This window comes from Rhamphochromis sp. 'chilingali' (genome assembly GCF_963969265.1).
Source record: "Rhamphochromis sp. 'chilingali' genome assembly, chromosome: 22".
NCBI lineage: Eukaryota > Metazoa > Chordata > Actinopteri > Cichliformes > Cichlidae > Rhamphochromis > Rhamphochromis sp. 'chilingali'.
The window spans coordinates 20,572,759-20,589,840 of NC_137950.1; the positions used below are offsets into that span (position 1 = coordinate 20,572,759).

The 17,082-nt window shown below is 42.1% G+C and overlaps 1 protein-coding gene across 3 annotated transcripts; it reads right to left on the minus strand.

The window, feature by feature from the left end:
* Positions 1-1,093: 1,093 nt before the first annotated feature.
* Positions 1,094-16,247, minus strand: fam53b (family with sequence similarity 53 member B). Of its 3 annotated transcripts, none has more exons than XM_080872981.1 (5): positions 16,185-16,247; positions 9,309-9,540; positions 8,562-8,622; positions 4,799-5,562; positions 1,094-1,528 (listed from the first exon to the last, which is right to left on the minus strand). In XM_080872981.1, the coding sequence occupies exons 2-5, from the start codon at positions 9,396-9,398 to the stop codon at positions 1,178-1,180; spliced, it is 1,266 nt and encodes a 421-aa protein (XP_080729107.1). In that variant the 5' UTR covers positions 9,399-9,540; positions 16,185-16,247; the 3' UTR covers positions 1,094-1,177. The 3 variants fall into 3 exon arrangements, with proteins under 3 accessions (XP_080729107.1, XP_080729108.1, XP_080729106.1); XM_080872982.1 differs by having other exon boundaries at positions 8,568-8,622; positions 16,073-16,241; XM_080872980.1 differs by having other exon boundaries at positions 16,073-16,241.
* Positions 16,248-17,082: the final 835 nt, after the last annotated feature.

Here is a 17,082-nt window from a genome sequence, read left to right on the forward strand (position 1 = left end):
CCTGTCCAGGGTGTAGCCCACCTCTCTTACACTACAACAGCTGGGTCAGACTCCAGCAACGCTGAGTTGGATAAGGGTTACGAGGCTGAATTTATGGCTCCCCCTCAGATGCCTCAGGATGTAAAAGTTGATTTCCGCGCACACAAAATTTTTGGACACTCTGATGAAAACTGCTTGGATGCAGCTGCTGATCTAGCTTTAATCACCTTTGTTAATCGGCTGCACAAAAGTATAATTATTTATCTTTTTTCCCCCTCTGTCTGTTTAAATTTGCAGTCCATGGTGAAATAGCAGACGTGCAAGTGGCCAGAAAGGGATTTGGCAGTCACAGAATCCTTTAATTGCTCCAATGGTAAATAATTTAGCTGAGTTTAAAATCTGCTTTAAACATAGTCCAGAGATCCCATATGTCATGACCAGAAAAAAACACTTAAATAATGAAGTTACAAATGACACTTTAAAAAGTGTGTTTATTCGTATAGAAATATGCTCATGTTTTACATAACTCTGTAGTTACAAATCGTAAAAAGAAAGAATATTAACGCTATTAGCATCACGTTTCTTCAAACATACAGGAGCAGAGATCCAGAGATAAGCCCGATGTTACTGTGTGAAATGTTAAGCTCTTCAGTATACTTTATGGTGTGTGCGTGCAGCCTGTTGCTCAGTAAAAGTGAAAGGGGTTTTACTAACAGTAACTCATGAAGTAGTCTCCATTTTTCTCCATCATGTACCCACGTACTACTGAAGAACGTCAAAGGAAAAGACCCTCTTCCTGGAGCAGAGAATTTTTACAAACCCGCTGTGAATTCTCTCCATATCTAGTACAATTAGGGTAATCAGGGTTACAGAGAAATGTTAAAGACCCCAGTCTGTGAGCCAACATAATCATTTTTATATTTATCAGTTCTATTTTCACCCACATCCATCCTCCCTGACTTTCTTGTTCTCCTGAGACACGTTTAAGATACCACACAGTGGGGGAGTAGCTTCTGACTACACAAAGTCCACAAAAATAGGCGTTTAGCACACAAAGCTCCTGTTCAAAATTCTCCACAAGGGAAAAAATAAAGACAAGTGCTAGAACGCTTTCCACTTGCTTTTTCCTTAAGACTATCAGCACTGTTCTTCTTTCAGTCCTCTAAATTAGCTTCCCCCAGGAGGAAGGCAGTCCCGCTCAGTTCCTCTCAATTTGTTCAATATCTAGCTCGCCTCCAAGCTGATCCTTCCTCATGCTGCACAGACCTGCCCAGAAAGGCTCACTGTCTTTCCCATTGGCCGTTCCTGGTGTCATGTCGTCACAATCGGTGGAGTTCCAGTCTGCATCCTCTGTAGCGGTGTCTGACGACACGGTGCTGGTGATCTCGCCCTCTTTGGTCTGAGGCTGAATGTCCTTGAAGCTGTGCTCGTTTGAGTCGTCAGTATCGCGCTGAGTGGTGCTCCTGAGGGTGGGGGTAGCCTGGCTGGACTCGCGGCCGTCCTCGCCTGTGAATCCTGGGCAGCTCAGACTGTGGAAATTCCGAAGTTTCTGTGGAGAGCCAATGAATTTTTTTAGAGGCCTTGAATTCATGCTCTCAAGGAAGCAGACTTGCACTTAAACCACAAAACATTTCCCTTCCTGGAGTATGACCCATATCCTAAAGAGGACACAAGCATGGCTAAAGGCACACAGACGTCTTATGAAAACAATCCCACTACTGTACTCAAACAGCATGTGGGTGACTGAGTGAGGTCAGTGCTGGACACTGGTCAAGAAACTCTATAATATAAAAATATAACAAGATTTGAAGGATACAAATTTAGCTTCCATTACAGACAGCATGTGAGACTGTTAACTGTGATCTGAAGGCCGATGGGAGAGATTGGAAAACAGCAAGTAGCCAGATACCCAGGAGGCAGACATCGCTCATGTTGGCCTTTTGACTCTGCACAACACCCACATACATCTGGGAAACCCAGAACCTTTTGTAGGCAAATACATGTGTGCCAGCACTGCTGTGGGCAAGTCCTGTGACAGCTGTGCACGCTGGAACGAGAAGCTTTACAACTGAGGCTTTTCCAATCTGTACAGCTAATGTGTAGAAGGCAGGACAGCTGCCTCATGCCTGACTGTTACGGTGTTAGGGCAGAGGGACACGGGAGAATAGGAGCTCTGTGAAACCTGCTGTCACTTGTGTGCTTATATAACATGAAACAAGCATGGGACTGTTAGACATGCAGCTCACAGCCAAGTGAGTTGCGATTAATAAATAGATAAGAGATAAATCAAATGTAAGTTTTAAGACCACAAAGGAAAGGACAGTTTATAGTAACATGAGATACATAAAACCTTTAGAGGGAAATATTTGTAGGTTTTAACTCATAACAATTCGTAATGATAGTTCCCTAATTATGACTCGACAAATCACACCTCTTTACTCTCAGCATAGATAAAAATGTGATTTCAAATCTAGCTGATTCAATGTCAGTTCACAAATAACCTCACTTTTTCAGGATTTATCACCCACTAAGAGTTGCAAACATAGAGAGCATCGTGGTCAGATCTATGCATGAGTGAGTAAAGTCTCTACTAGATCAAAAGGGCGCTGCTGTTTTTCTTGGCTCTAGTCAAGCGGGTGCATTTGTCAGCAGCAGGCCAGTGTCACATTGCTGCCTTCAGCATTAGGTCTCTCAGACTTCTCGCCTGAGAGACCATGAGACTAAACTGATAAGGTCACAATTAGTCTGGGATATGGAAAAAAACAGTGGCACGGATGTTAACTTAACCAAATACAATTCTAATTTAGAGTAGCAGACTTGTTATGCACACAAAATCTTCTTTGACAGCGTATCCTCACATAACTTACTGCACCAATAAAAATGAGGCTAATGAGTAAGTACTGCCTGCGTTGTCTGTTACTGTCACGCTCCCTCGTTCCCACCCACCCACTGAATGAAACGAAGAGGAGAGCAGAAAGTCTCCTCATCCATACTGACCTTGACTCTCCGTCAATAAAAGCTGATCAATAGCTCATGAGGCCTGGTAGTGGGAGCGATCTACGCACTGAGCTGAATTTACAGAAATCAATATCTCTTTACCCGACACATATCCCCCCCTGTGAGACGATCTATAACCTCTGCCACAGCTGCTCCACTTGCAGTCACAGTGAACCACGCAGAGAGTAAATCACACCAGTGAGGCGTGTGGATGAGAGGACACTTTAGAGACGCACTCAGCACTGAGACCGATCTTTGAATAGTAAGGTGACTTTGAATGCGGATAGGGCGACGGGTGTGAAGCGATATAAGCCCTTGAGCTGAGTGCCAAACAGACTTACTCTATCATCAAACGTGAATGTCATTTCTGTTGAATCTAAGGCAACTACACACTTCATACTTTAAATATAACATATTTAGTCCTTTTTTCAATGAAATCACTTAACCTATAAAATGTAAATAGGTTTAAGTGAAAGCTTGTTCCTCAGAACCAATTAGAGCAATAACGACAATTAAGGGTTTATGAATAATGGGATTGTTGCAGTTAATTCAGGCTGGAAACTTGAACATTTCCCATTTTTCCCTCTGAAATTCCAGTTGCAGTTCCTTGTGTGGATGCCTGCTGTTTCCACCCGTCCACCACCTCAACATCCACCTGTAAGCAGCTTGAGTGATAAACCTACGTGTCAAACTCTATATTCTACTGCTGTAATGAATCATTTAGAAAAGACTGAAGAAAGTTCCTCTGCGTAACTAGGCTAAAAGTCAAATGATATTTTATCCCTCTCATGCTAGTCATTTGGAAGTCATTTCCTCCAGGGTTTGCCTTACGCCAGTCACTTCAATTCAAAAGAAAGTGAAGCAACAAAATTTACCGATCACTGGAAGTTTTTTTTGTTTTTTTTCTACCTGTCAGAGTTGTGCCTTTTTAACAGAGACAAAGAGCAGCAGGGAAGATCCAAATCTAAGCACCCTGAAATTTCTCTGCCTCATCTAAGGTTGTTTTCGCCACGCTGACCTCGTTCCTGCTTGGAGCGCGTGCGGCGTCTGTTTGTCGTGTCACAGCAGCGTTGTTGTTAAGACACTGCTGAACTCTGGGTGACTTTCTCACAGGGGCCAAGTCCAGCTCCAAGTTTATGATCCAGCCAGTGAATGTGTGAAACTGCACCGTGTGTGTGCGTGTGTGTGTGTGTGAGCTCGAGGGGCAAACAGACAAACGCCTGCCAGGATGTCCAGATAAATCCAAATTTCAGAAGCGACCAACCGAAGCTAATCATTCCTCTAGTAATTCCTGCTTTGATCAAATTATCTTTATTCAGTAGCACATTTAATGGGGCTACTTTTCTTCAAACTCTGTGAGTACAAGCTCAGATAATCGAATGTGACCCTGAATAGGCTTGCATGAATTAACAATTGCCTTTAATGACAACGCCTGAGGGAAACAATGGAGTGACCTTAACCATAAGTGTTTTGTTTATCCGACACATAAGGAGAAAAATGCTTGTGACTGACACTGATTGACCTCGCAAAGCTTCCAGCTGGTATGACCATTTCCTGTAATCCTCCTCCTTGAAGTCATGGGGTTGTGGCGCGTTTAACCGATAAATAAATGCCACATAAAAACGCCAATGGAAAAAGCTCCTAATAAATTATGACTGGCTCAGTTTCAAAGTTAATACAGTGTATTAACAGACAGCATCTTGAGTGCAACGTGTTGTTAAATGGAAGAGGTAAACTGGCAGGTTTTCAGTATTTAATGTTTCTTCTGTCTAAATAAAGAAAAATATTATATTATCATCTGATCTACATGTTAAATACCAACCTGTGTCATTTTTGCCAGATCCAGTGAAGGCCTCTGTTTGTGTGTGTCATCTGGTCTCCTGCGCTTCACACCAGTCTTCTTCTCATTGAGGACGCATGGTTGTGAGCGACTACGGGGAAGACCCCCCTGTCCTCCACGCCGTTCCAGTTCTGGAGTGGAGTCGGGGGAGCTGGGAGGTGACGGTCCACGAGGCTCAGGGAGACAAATTTGTTCATGAGAGAGGTAGAGGGGCTGCGATGAAGGGTCGGAGGACAGGGGCACTGAGGAAGAGGAGGAGGGAGTCAGGCTGGTGAACGCAGAAGACCATGGAGGGCGCTGGGTGAAAGACGGCAGCTCAAGGGTGTTGGATCGGGCAGGCAGGCTGAAACTGGAGCTGCGCTGCATGCCCGCAAAGCCACTCTGCATGTTTCCAATACTGTTGCGTTGGACGCTTCCTCCACTGTGGCACCTCCGTTTTTCCACAGCTGTCCACACGCGAGAGCCCTGAGGACGCCAGGAAGAGCGACAACCACTGAGCTCGTCTGAGCAAGACAGGGACCGGCACTGTCGTTTGCTGGGGGGAGCGGTGGAGTGCGAGGCCTCAGTTAGGCTTAGGTCCTGCAACAAGTTAGTGATTGTGCTTGAAGTGGAGCCAACATCCCAGTCCCAGTGGGCAGAACTTGTGTGCACTTCTGGCAGAACATCCCACAGGCTCTCCAGGCTGGTTCCAACTGGCCTCCGCTGGATGGCACACCTGTGACCCATGTCCCTCCACCGGCTTGTGTCTGCAACAGACAGACCACATTTATATGAATGAAACTGCCTTTAAAAAACAAAAGACACCCAAACACAATCCCACCTACAATATGGGAAACAATGTAAGGGCTAAACTTGAACTGAAAGTGTGTTGATCAATCAACAGCTGCCCACAGATCTTAATGCAGTGTTCAAACTCCAGTGCTAATCTGTTACTTTCCCTCTTTTTTCACTTCAGTCTCTTCAGCAGTTTTCAACAACAGCTCCATACTCATGCAGGACTGCAAATTTACTCCCTAGTGTCAAATTTACACAAAGATTTTAAAAATATATTAAGATACAATTAAAAATCCACCATTATACACCCCTGCAGCACTGTGCAAACTCCTTTAGGAGATGAATCTCAAACAAAGAAAATTGCTTTTAGTCCTAGGTACTACAATTGTTTAGTACCCGCAACTTATGCAATGCATAAGCATGGGTGTCACCATGTGTACTTTGTGTTGACACTACTCACTGCTTTGTTTAATTGGCACTAAAAATAAATACTGCCCTGCAGCCACTGCTTTAGCGTCACCGTCTGTAAGTACAGCTGATTGGAAAAGGGAATGGAGCTCAACGTCCAACTGACTCAACATGCCTGAGCAAATGTCAATAAGCTTCTAACTACAGCTTTTCATCTCTTCGTTGAGATTTACAAGAGCGATGCATCAGACCAGCTCGGTATTTGCAGTCAATGGTCAGATATTCTCCGAAACCAAAGCTACCATGCAAACACCTGTTATTGTCATAGAAACAACACTCGTAAACCACAGAACAGATATGCCAAATGAACTGGTTGGTCAACTCTGAGTCAGATACTAAACATCGAGGCCACTGCCCACTTCTGGTATGCAAAAGGTCTATTCTTCTTCACTGGAGATAAAATTCCCCAAAATGCCATCCACAATACACGGGTAGGACAAAGAACAAAAGGCCTTCTGGTATAACTCTGTTCTATGCCAGGACATTTTCAATTCTTACACACTCAATGCCAAGTAACTGCAAGGACATAATACATCCAATTATACAAAACAGAGACTGTAAAGTATGTCCTACCGCTAGAAGAAAACTAAAGATATGACTCTTTTGCGGCATGTCTGGAGTATTGAAGCATCAAGGAGTGCCGCAAAATTTAAATTAATGCTAAACCCCCAACACAAAGTCGTTACTGTATTATTTCTGTTGGCAAAAACACCTGCCAGACATGTTTCACCAAACATAAAGCTACAATGAACAAAATGCACTAGACTTTAATCATAGACCATCTAGTACATACAGTGGGGCAAAAAAGTATTTAGTCAGCCACCGATTGTGCAAGTTCCCCCACTTAAAATGATGACAGAGGTCAGTAATTTGCACCAGAGGTACACTTCAACTGTGAGAGACAGAATGTGAAAAAAAAATCCATGAATCCACATGGTAGGATTTGTAAAGAATTTATTCGTAAATCTGGGTGGAAAATAAGTATTTGGTCAATAACAAAAATACAACTCAATACTTTGTAACATAACCTTTGTTGGCAATAACAGAGGTCAAACGTTTACTATAGGTCTTTACCAGGTTTGCACACACAGTAGCTGGTATTTTGGCCCATTCCTCCATGCAGATCTTCTCGAGAGCAGTGATGTTTTGGGGCTGTCGCCGAGCAACACGGACTTTCAACTCCCGCCACAGATTTTCTATGGGGTTGAGGTCTGGAGACTGGCTAGGCCACTCCAGGACTTTCAAATGCTTCTTACGGAGCCACTCCTTTGTTGCCCGGGCGGTGTGTTTTGGATCATTGTCATGTTGGAAGACCCAGCCTCCTTTCATCTTCAAAGTTCTCACTGATGGAAGGAGGTTTTGGCTCAAAATCTCACGATACATGGCCCCATTCATTCTGTCCTTAACACGGATCAGTCGTCCTGTCCCCTTGGCAGAAAAACAGCCCCATAGCATGATGTTTCCACCCCCATGCTTCACAGTAGGTATGGTGTTCTTGGGATGCAACTCAGTATTCTTCTTCCTCCAAACACGACGAGTTGAGTTTATACCAAAAAGTTCTACTTTGGTTTCATCTGACCACATGACATTCTCCCAATCCTCTGCTGTATCATCCATGTGCTCTCTGGCAAACTTCAGACGGGCCTGGACATGCACTGGCTTCAGCAGCGGAACACGTCTGGCACTGCGGGATTTGATTCCCTGCCGTTGTAGTGTGTTACTGATGGTGACCTTTGTTACTTTGGTCCCAGCTCTCTGCAGGTCATTCACCAGGTCCCCCCGTGTGGTTCTGGGATCTTTGCTCACCGTTCTCATGATCATTTTGACCCCACGGGATGAGATCTTGCGTGGAGCCCCAGATCGAGGGAGATTATCAGTGGTCTTGTATGTCTTCCATTTTCTGATGATTGCTCCCACAGTTGATTTTTTCACACCAAGCTGCTTGCCTATTGTAGATTCACTCTTCCCAGTCTGGTGCAGGTCTACAATACTTTTCCTGGTGTCCTTCGAAAGCTCTTTGGTCTTGGCCATGGCGGAGTTTGGAGTCTGACTGTTTGAGGCTGTGGACAGGTGTCTTTTATACAGATGATGAGTTCAAACAGGTGCCATTCATACAGGTAACGAGTGGGGGACAGAAAAGCTTCTTACAGAAGACGTTACAGGTCTGTGAGAGCCAGAGATTTTCCTTGTTTGAGGTGACCAAATACTTATTTTCCACCATGATTTACGAATAAATTCTTTACAAATCCTACCATGTGAATTCATGGATTTTTCTTTCACATTCTGTCTCTCACAGTTGAAGTGTACCTCTGGTGCAAATTACTGACCTCTGTCATCATTTTAAGTGGGGGAACTTGCACAATCGGTGGCTGACTAAATACTTTTTTGCCCCACTGTAACTACTTTATAACAACACTTCCTGTCCTGTTTGTTATTGTAAGCAATGTGCAACATGTAAATAAGTTAAAGATCTAAGATTTTATCCATGTCACATAATGCAAACCTTTACCCATGAGTCCGCAAGAGAAAAGTGCTGTCCCCTGGCTCATGGTCTGTGCCTGGAACTGTAGAAAAAGAAAAAAAAAGAAAATTTTCAGCTTACAGGAAAGCCACAAAAATAAAATGTAGAACAGGCTTTAATAATTACAAGTCAGTAAACGAACAAATAAAAAGAAGCAAAAACAACAACTACTGGAAAGACAGATTCTGTGTATGCGTTACTGGTCCTACGTGCAACTCGGCAACGCAGAGAAAGAGAGAGAGAAAGCATTCCACCATAAATTCCTCTGATGGATGCTCAGCCCGTGAACATGATGACTTCATTTCATGGGACTAAGAGGGCAAAGTCAGTCCATATTAGTGGGGGAATTTTTACTCTGTGCTGAGTCAGAGCTGCTTATCCTAGTAGATAGAGCACTATAATACTCGTTTCTAGTGAATCTGTGAATATCATTTTGGTAAAAAAATGGGGGGTGGGGGGGTTCAACAGAGTGGATTATTACTGACTAAGATTTTGTAGCTCTGGTTAAAGTTGGCAAATTAGAAAAATAAAATGCAGAATCATAAAAGTGCTATGGAGTAATGAGTGGCCAGCAATAACTTCCTAAACCTGAGCAGAACATTGTCCTCTTCCTCATTGGGTGAAGTCTCGTGGTTAGGTTGTGTCATTTTATGTAAACATGTGAAATAACACACAGAGACACACACTCACAAAACATCTGCTCACATGAATAAAAAAATAACCTCTTACCGGGACAAAATTTGTGCGTTTGGTTGTTACATCATCGGCACCCTTCTTTTCCAGTGTTTTGGGGTAAATGATCACCATGGCAACGCACATGCTTGTCCCACGTCGTTACGGTAATGCCAAGTTAAGCTGGAGGACATCTCGATGAGCACGGCGTTAGCAGACTGATTTCTCATAAATTAAAGACGCCCACCCTCGGCTCCTCCCAGAATGTGCTTCACTCCTCGGTCCAATCCTGAGCAGACACACAAAGATGAGCCCAGGATTATAATTCAGTACATTTCTGACATTCTGTCGACCATATAAGCAGAGAGCCATCAAGCAGGAGGAGAAGACAAACTCCTTTTTTATGGAGGGACACTATCATCATCTCAGCTTCAACTACTAAACTCCTAATGATATCAAAAGTTAATCTTAAAAGTCTTACAGGAAATCTCTCTCCTTGAGAATAGTTAGAGCTACAGTCACATTAGCAGCTGTCAGGCTGTATGCTTTGAGCTATATGCTAATGTGGGCATGCAATGAAAATAATAACATGCTTATGCTATGTAAAACATTACCCATTTGTCATGTTCCAGTTGTAGCTTTCCAACAATTTTACAAAAATTTACACGATGTATTCAGCTAAGTAATCAAACTATAACACAAGTAAATGTCCTCGTGTCAGATTCAAACCCAAACCTCTGCATTAGTCTTACAGCACATAGGTCTCCTGTTCTACCCAGTGATCTAAACCAATCCCATAACATTTTGTAAAAACCCAATAATTCTAATTCTACCACACCTAGAAGCAAAACTTAAAAAGTGGGTCAGGGCTTTCCCCACCTGATCACCAGTACATTTGCTCTTCAAATCATCAGGAGACAATTCAACTGTTGCACACATCTGCCTTGTTACAAGGAGTCACCACAGCAGGTAGCTCCACGTTTGATTTGGCAGTTTTACGCCGGATGCCCTTTCTCATCCATCCCCAAAGGGGGATTTGTGTCACTGCTTAAACACTGAAATACATTCTCACTCTTACTGTAGCTGTATAAAATGGGAAAATGTGCAAATGTCACATTCTTTATAAGGTTTCATCTTGCTACTATAAAAGCCAACTTGTAAGTCAACCCCTTCATTGGTCAGTTGGATGGCACAAATAGCATGCATCAAGGGAGAGAATTAGGTAAAAAAAAGTTTCACAGCTAAATCTAAACAGGTTTCATAGTCTACTTCAATTAATACTTACTAATACTTGTATTTATTTATTTTTTTTAACAATGCTTATTAGCAAGTACTGTAATAAGGACTACATGGGGTAACCTGTCACCATTAGGTCAAACTAAACAGTACAAAGCTAGTTAGGATGGTTTGATCAGATTAAATTATACCCTGGGTAGATAATGCATGCTTAGTTTAAGTCTATCAAATGATTTCAATCACTGGCCTGTTAACGTTGCACAGGCACGCACACTTATGACAACCATGAAACCACAAATAACACATTCTTTCACGAATGAGCAAGCTTTTAACTTTTTAGATCTAACTTGCATGTGCAGAGATGAGCATTTAATACTGATAAATTCTCCAACTCGCCCGTCACTCTACACAGGAGCATCCTGTTCAACATCTGGAAGATAGATAGTGGAAATTTCAAGGAGGTCAATGGCTCGACAAGCTCTGTTTATTATTCTCAATGGAGTAAACATTCCCAGCAAACACTCGCTTTGATTGACAAGGCGTCACCTATTTCGTCATGCTGCCATCGATAGATTAATATTACAAGGTGTTTCACTTCAATGTTCTCTCCAACCTAATAACAAAAGTGGAACTCTATACCTTGTTTTATTTTTGCCTGTTTTTATAGTACAGAGAGCAAGTTTCCTCAAAAGTGTTCCATTAAGCACACAGCAAGGAATAGAGCAAAGTCAAAGTTGTGTAATTGAATCCTCAGGGGCTGGCTGGGAATAGCTGACCTTGCGGTTATCAAAACAACCTTCTTCGTATTAATGCTGCGCCATGATTACAGTAAAACTGCTGATTAGTCACAGATATAAATCTATATAATCATCATGAAGAATTTTACAACCACTAGATCAGTACCACACGAAGCCAAGTAAGATAGGCGACTGAAATAAAGTGAAGTGGACACAAGATCTTCGTACGTTGCATGCAAGATCAGAGGGTGTGCACTTAAATGACAGAACAACTGCAAGTGGGGTAAAAAAAAAAGGGGGGGGGGGGGGGATGGTGCATGCAAAACAAAAGAGTGCTTTGTGCAGAAGATGAGACACCGTGGGAAACAATAAAGGCGACATCTGAGGTTGCCGGCGGTGGGGTAAAGTGTGTGTGCGTGAGGGATGTTGGGGGAAGAGCATCACAAGACCCTGCAGGAGCTGACATGCTGAAGGTGGCATTTGCATTCGGCATATGATTTCCATTACAAGCACTTACCACATGAAGAAAACAACTTAACTAGAAGGACGTTTTTAGCAGAGTTATATAAAACAAGATCAACACCACTCAAGGATGTCTGGCAGTTTTAACTTGTGGCCTGTGTGTTGAGAAAAGGACACATAAAAGCCTGAAGCTGGAGTGGGTCAGGCCGATTACACTGTGCATGAGTATTAACCTCAGAGATCTGTTTCACTGCAGAGATAGCTATGGATGTGCTTGGACAGAGGAAACAGTTGTTTATATATTACACTGAATGACTTGGTGACATACGTAAGCGACATTAACAAAGAGAAAAGAAAGTTTGCCCAAACATGAGAAAAGTTCTGACATTTATTTGAACAAAGAGGTAATTAAATTACGTCTCCCTTCCCTAGAAGGATGGAAAAAGACAAAAAATCGAGTCCTACATTCTTAATTCTAAAATTGTAAACAACCACCGCTGTAGCAGCGGCTTAATCATCTTTCTCATGCTTGGGCATTTCATTTTTATCCCACAAATCCCATCTCCCATAAATCTGAACTGAGTGCTTTAAATGGGTGAGGTTTATGACATAATTATAAACATTCCTCGGCTCCATGACATGAGTTGAATACACAATTATAAAAGCCTAACCTTGCAGCCTTTAAAAGCCATTTAAACTTGTGTCAGTGTGTGAATAAGTTCTGGCAAAGGCTAGCTTGGTCTGCCTTTTCTTGTACAGACAAACCTGTAAAACAAATGTGGAAGCCATACCATAGCATGACTAGTGCTTAATGGTTACACCCAACCCACTCACCTAATACTGCATGCACAGCTGTGCTCATAGATGGTGTAATCTGCCAAATGAGGTATCTAGAATTTCTGCCCAAGGGGTGCCACTCCCCTTCTGATGTCAAAACTCGAATCACCTCCATTAACGATGCTGGCATTATCGGGAATCAGTGGGAGTCTCTATGGTTCTGCAGCGCGATAACGTTTTATCTGAGCCAGGGCAGCTGACACTATGACAACTGAGAAGTCTAATCTCTATAAAAGGGGAACAACGTTGCAGGACGTGCTCCTCAGACGTGGCCTTCCATCACATGCAAACAGGCTGCTGACTGACTGCAGCAAAGTCTGCAGTGACAGCAGCCAAGTCTGCAGTGACAGCAGCCCTTCTGAAACACAACAATAAGCCGCCTTGGGCAAGCTGATGGGACTCCACGCTTCCTTTGTGGTCACTAGAAGGCTTTCAACCATCGCAGCTTTAGGTTGTCAGAAACAGAAAGCTTTGGCACAGCGTAAATGAGATAGGACACGACAGGAAACCACAGAATTGATTGGGTCAAGTTAAAGCAAATGTCTGCTTTAAAGTCAGCCAAGGTCTCAAAACCTCCAGATACCCTACTGTTTTTTCTATGAAAAAAGAAAAGAAATGACACTTTTTTTTTAACTTAAACTGGGTTTGCACATCTAAAATAAGTGCACCCCTGTTTCGTCAATTTGAACAGCTTTGCCATACATGACTTACGGTGTAATCCCATGGGTTGGGCCACCATTATATAAGGATTTAGCAGCTTTGTGTCTGATGGGCAATCAGAGCTAATACTAATCCATCTATATAGCACTTGGACAGCTGGTGGAAAACAACACAGATATGATTGTTTTAGCCCTAAATCAAGTGTATAATACACTTCTAAACTACTTATAAGATTATTATGTACCCATTTGAAAGATATCGCAGTGCTTAAATTTAAAGCTCTCGTCTGGGTACACTGATACACAAACATCTTGTGATGGCGAGGATGTCAAGCTAAATTTCCACGCATCCTCTTTTGATGTGCACAAAAGAATGGCAGCTGGAGCTGTGTCCTGCCCTCAACAATCCCAGGATTGTGGCCATCTCAATAATCTGAGCATCTGCTGAGCACCTGAGATGGCCAGACTTAAAAACGAACTGAGGGATTTATGCTGCTCTTCATGACTGCACCACTTGTGAAAGGAATGCTGGGTAAATGCCTGGCTGTGGCTCTCTGCAGAAACACTCCCTTGGAAAGAATATGCATGTTCCTAAAAAGCTTGTTTCCCCAAGCTGTTGGCACTGATGTTGTTCATCTTTGAGCTGCATGCAGGCCCCATATTTGGACTCGCATTTGAACAGTCTCTAATGACATGGTGGTGTTTGAATTAATATAGCTAGTGATACTACATCATAGACCAGATATGTGAATGACATAGTGTCAAACTAGTGTTGCGCTTTTGTATCTGTGGATGTGCTGGAACATACATCCAAATTTAAAACAATATCAACATGCAGAATTCTTACTATGAAATTCAAGATTTTGAAACCTGAAACTTTCTTTGTTGGTACTCTCATAAGCTGGTCTCACAGAGGGCAGGTGCTACTAAGTACTGTCACGGCTGACTGACTGAAATGAAATTTATGAAACTCATTGTAGGAGGCAGGCTAGCCCACAGCTGTCTGCATGTTCACAGAAATTAGGCTATGTCAAACAGGAGGTGCACTACATTTAAAGCAGTGAGTGAATAGTCAGAAATGAGCATGGCTGGGAGGCTTCAATAGCAGTTATCAGACTCAGTTGAGGGCCTGGGGTACAGCCAAGGTCTCACAAGCATGCAGCTGCCCACTTACCATAAACACAAAGGCTCAGCATGGCTATGCATGGCAGCCAAGGAGGCCTACGTTTTAAAGCAGGCCTGCTGTTTAATTTTCTCATACATAATCACTTGCACTGTATACATTTGTCCAGAACAACGGCTTTGTGGATCTCTGTAATCACGGCTTTCAACAAACTTGTCCAAGTTGGAGAGAAATGCTGTCCACTTGAATTCTAAATCTAGCCAAGTCACTTAATTACAGAGGCTTGAAGACACAACAACGACATTGGAATAGCATTGCATGTTAATGGACCAAAATAAGAATAAGGCACATTGAGTGGACATTATAATGCAGGGGAGAGACTACTCCTGGGGTTTACATGCAGGAATTTATCCAACCTAAACACTGCCTTCCCTCTGACTAAATACCATGTAGTCCCAACATTGTCTCATGGAAGTGAACAATGCTGCAACAATGGCATTACAGTACACAGGATATTTACATATTGTTTAAGGCAAGTTCTGATAGGCAGTCACTCGTGTCCTTGAGCTAAAACTGTTTAACAGTTTTTCAGAGGAGCTTGCCAACCATCCAGGTGGATGCCTCTTAATTTTAGAAGAAAAGGCCCTGAAAACTAAGCTAGTCCAAGTTACCAACACAAACACTCCCTTAAACCCCTTTTCTAAAATCCTTTATGAAAGGGAAATGAGTCTGGCAAAGAAATTACTGTGATGGGAGCTCACAGAAGCAAACAGGATTATGACAGAAAGGCCACAAGCTGCTAATTGTGAAAAATAGATATTACACATGCATGTACAGAAAGTAAAAAATAAATACATCTGTACTTCAAGGACAAGTCACCTAATGTAACCCTAATAAATGATACAAGCCACCTATAAATTTTATCAGACCCAATTATAGCTATGGGACACAGCCAGTAGTTCAGGTTTAACAAGTTAACAAGTTCTTGTGTTTATGATCCCAACATCCACTTAAATTGCAGAATCTGTTGGACTGTGTATCAGCCAGTCCTGACTTCATACCCGAGGGTAAGGTTGGTAAGATAAAGATAAGAAAAACAGCATAGAGTGTAACTACACACGGATCTGAGAAATAGATGGGCCACCAATGTCCCACCAGCAAATAAATACCTGTAAAATGTATTTTAAAAGTCTTATACATTTGTCACTAACTAACCAACACTGACTTCTTTTGCAATGCGTGAGGGAAAATCCAGTATGAGATCAGAATGTCTGGACTTCAAAGTCACTTTACAAATGTATGTGGATGAATTTATACTTACTGTCAAAAATGCTGAGTGGATGAATGGACAAACTTACTATTATATCTTTTTTATATATAATTATTATAAGTCCCTACAATATTAAATCACAAATTATAGTGACAAAACATAAATATAATAAGCGGCAGAAGACAAAATCATTTACAGTAGAATTTATGCAAGTAATAACCTAGGCAAAACACAAAAAGGGCATGGCTAAGGCAGTAAACAAGAGGAAAAGTTGCTAAGCTAACTAACTACTACTTTTAGCTATGTTTTGTTTTCACCGACAACACTTTGCTGGGAGTTACTTCTAATGTGTCACCATAAATATTACATTAACAGAAACCACGCACTTTCAAAACACAGAGGAACATCGCACCTCACTCTTTATGACATAGTAGTAACAGATTCAAAGTTAGCTAAGCCAGAAAGTTTTTTTTTTTAGACTAAAAACTGCCACTCACAATCATCACGGTGAGCGTCTCGTATCTTCAACAACCACCGGGCAACTGGTTAGTTTCGGTTGACCGTGTTGAGTTTTGTTTTACTAAAGAAAAAAAAGAACAGGAAGCTTACTTCAGCTCAAGGCAGCTCCTGCAGACTACAACATTAACCCAGTGCTCTACTGTCCAACAAGACTGCACGCTAATGAGCCTGTGACAACATACGCGAGCCGTACCACTTTGGGTAGGGGCGAGGGGTGTCCCACGAGTTATTTATGCTACAATCTTTTTTAGTTTTCTCATATTCTTTGCGTTTCTTTAGTTTATTTATACCTCATACACAATTCAGTCGAAGCTTGTTATGGTAGAAATGAAAATATTATCCTCTGATGTTTTTTGTAAAAGAGACCACCCCGCGCCTACAACTAATGGTGTGAGCAACCCTGTTGTAATGAAAAGTAATCACAGTTTTGATCTGAGCATATAGACAGGGTACTTTCACAATACACAGCAGTGTAACATGATAACCTACCGAGTGCGTGTGACTTACAGACAGGGTGAGGGAGTAAAATGCATGTTCTATATACATAGCTTGTTCCACCTTACATTATCAGTTCCAGTACAGCACAGGCCAATCCTGAATAAATAGATTTATTGCAAGCAGATGTTCTTCCAGGAACTAAATTCAGTCTTTATCATGACCTACAGCAGCAAAGCCATACAAGTTTAGCTTTTCATACATGCACACACAAACGCTGTGCAGCTGGTGTATATGTGGTAACCTGCACACAATATTTGCTTGCCTTCTAACTTCTTAAACATATAAAACAGACGTGTGCTTGTGGTCGTTGTACACTTTTATCAGTTTATTTAAACAAGTATTTTTACAAGAGGTGGGTATCTCACCTTAAAGTTGGTTTAGCTCACTGTTTGTTTAAATATGGGTCCACTGGATGAGCCAGTGGCAATTCAATTCATGAAGTCCATGCTTTTTCTATGCATTGTTAAAGGACTGCAAATTATCATCCCTG

Excerpts from the sequence above, each read along its gene's own strand:
- fam53b (XM_080872981.1), bottom strand. The coding sequence starts at position 9,398 with ATGTGCGTTGCCATGGTGATCATTTACCCCAAAACACTGGAAAAGAAG. Across the intron at positions 8,623-9,308 it reads AACGCACAAATTTTGTCCCG|TTCCAGGCACAGACCATGAG; the intron begins GTAAGAGGTTAT and ends CTTTTTCTACAG. Across the intron at positions 1,529-4,798 it reads ATCTGGCAAAAATGACACAG|AAACTTCGGAATTTCCACAG; the intron begins GTTGGTATTTAA and ends GGCTCTCCACAG.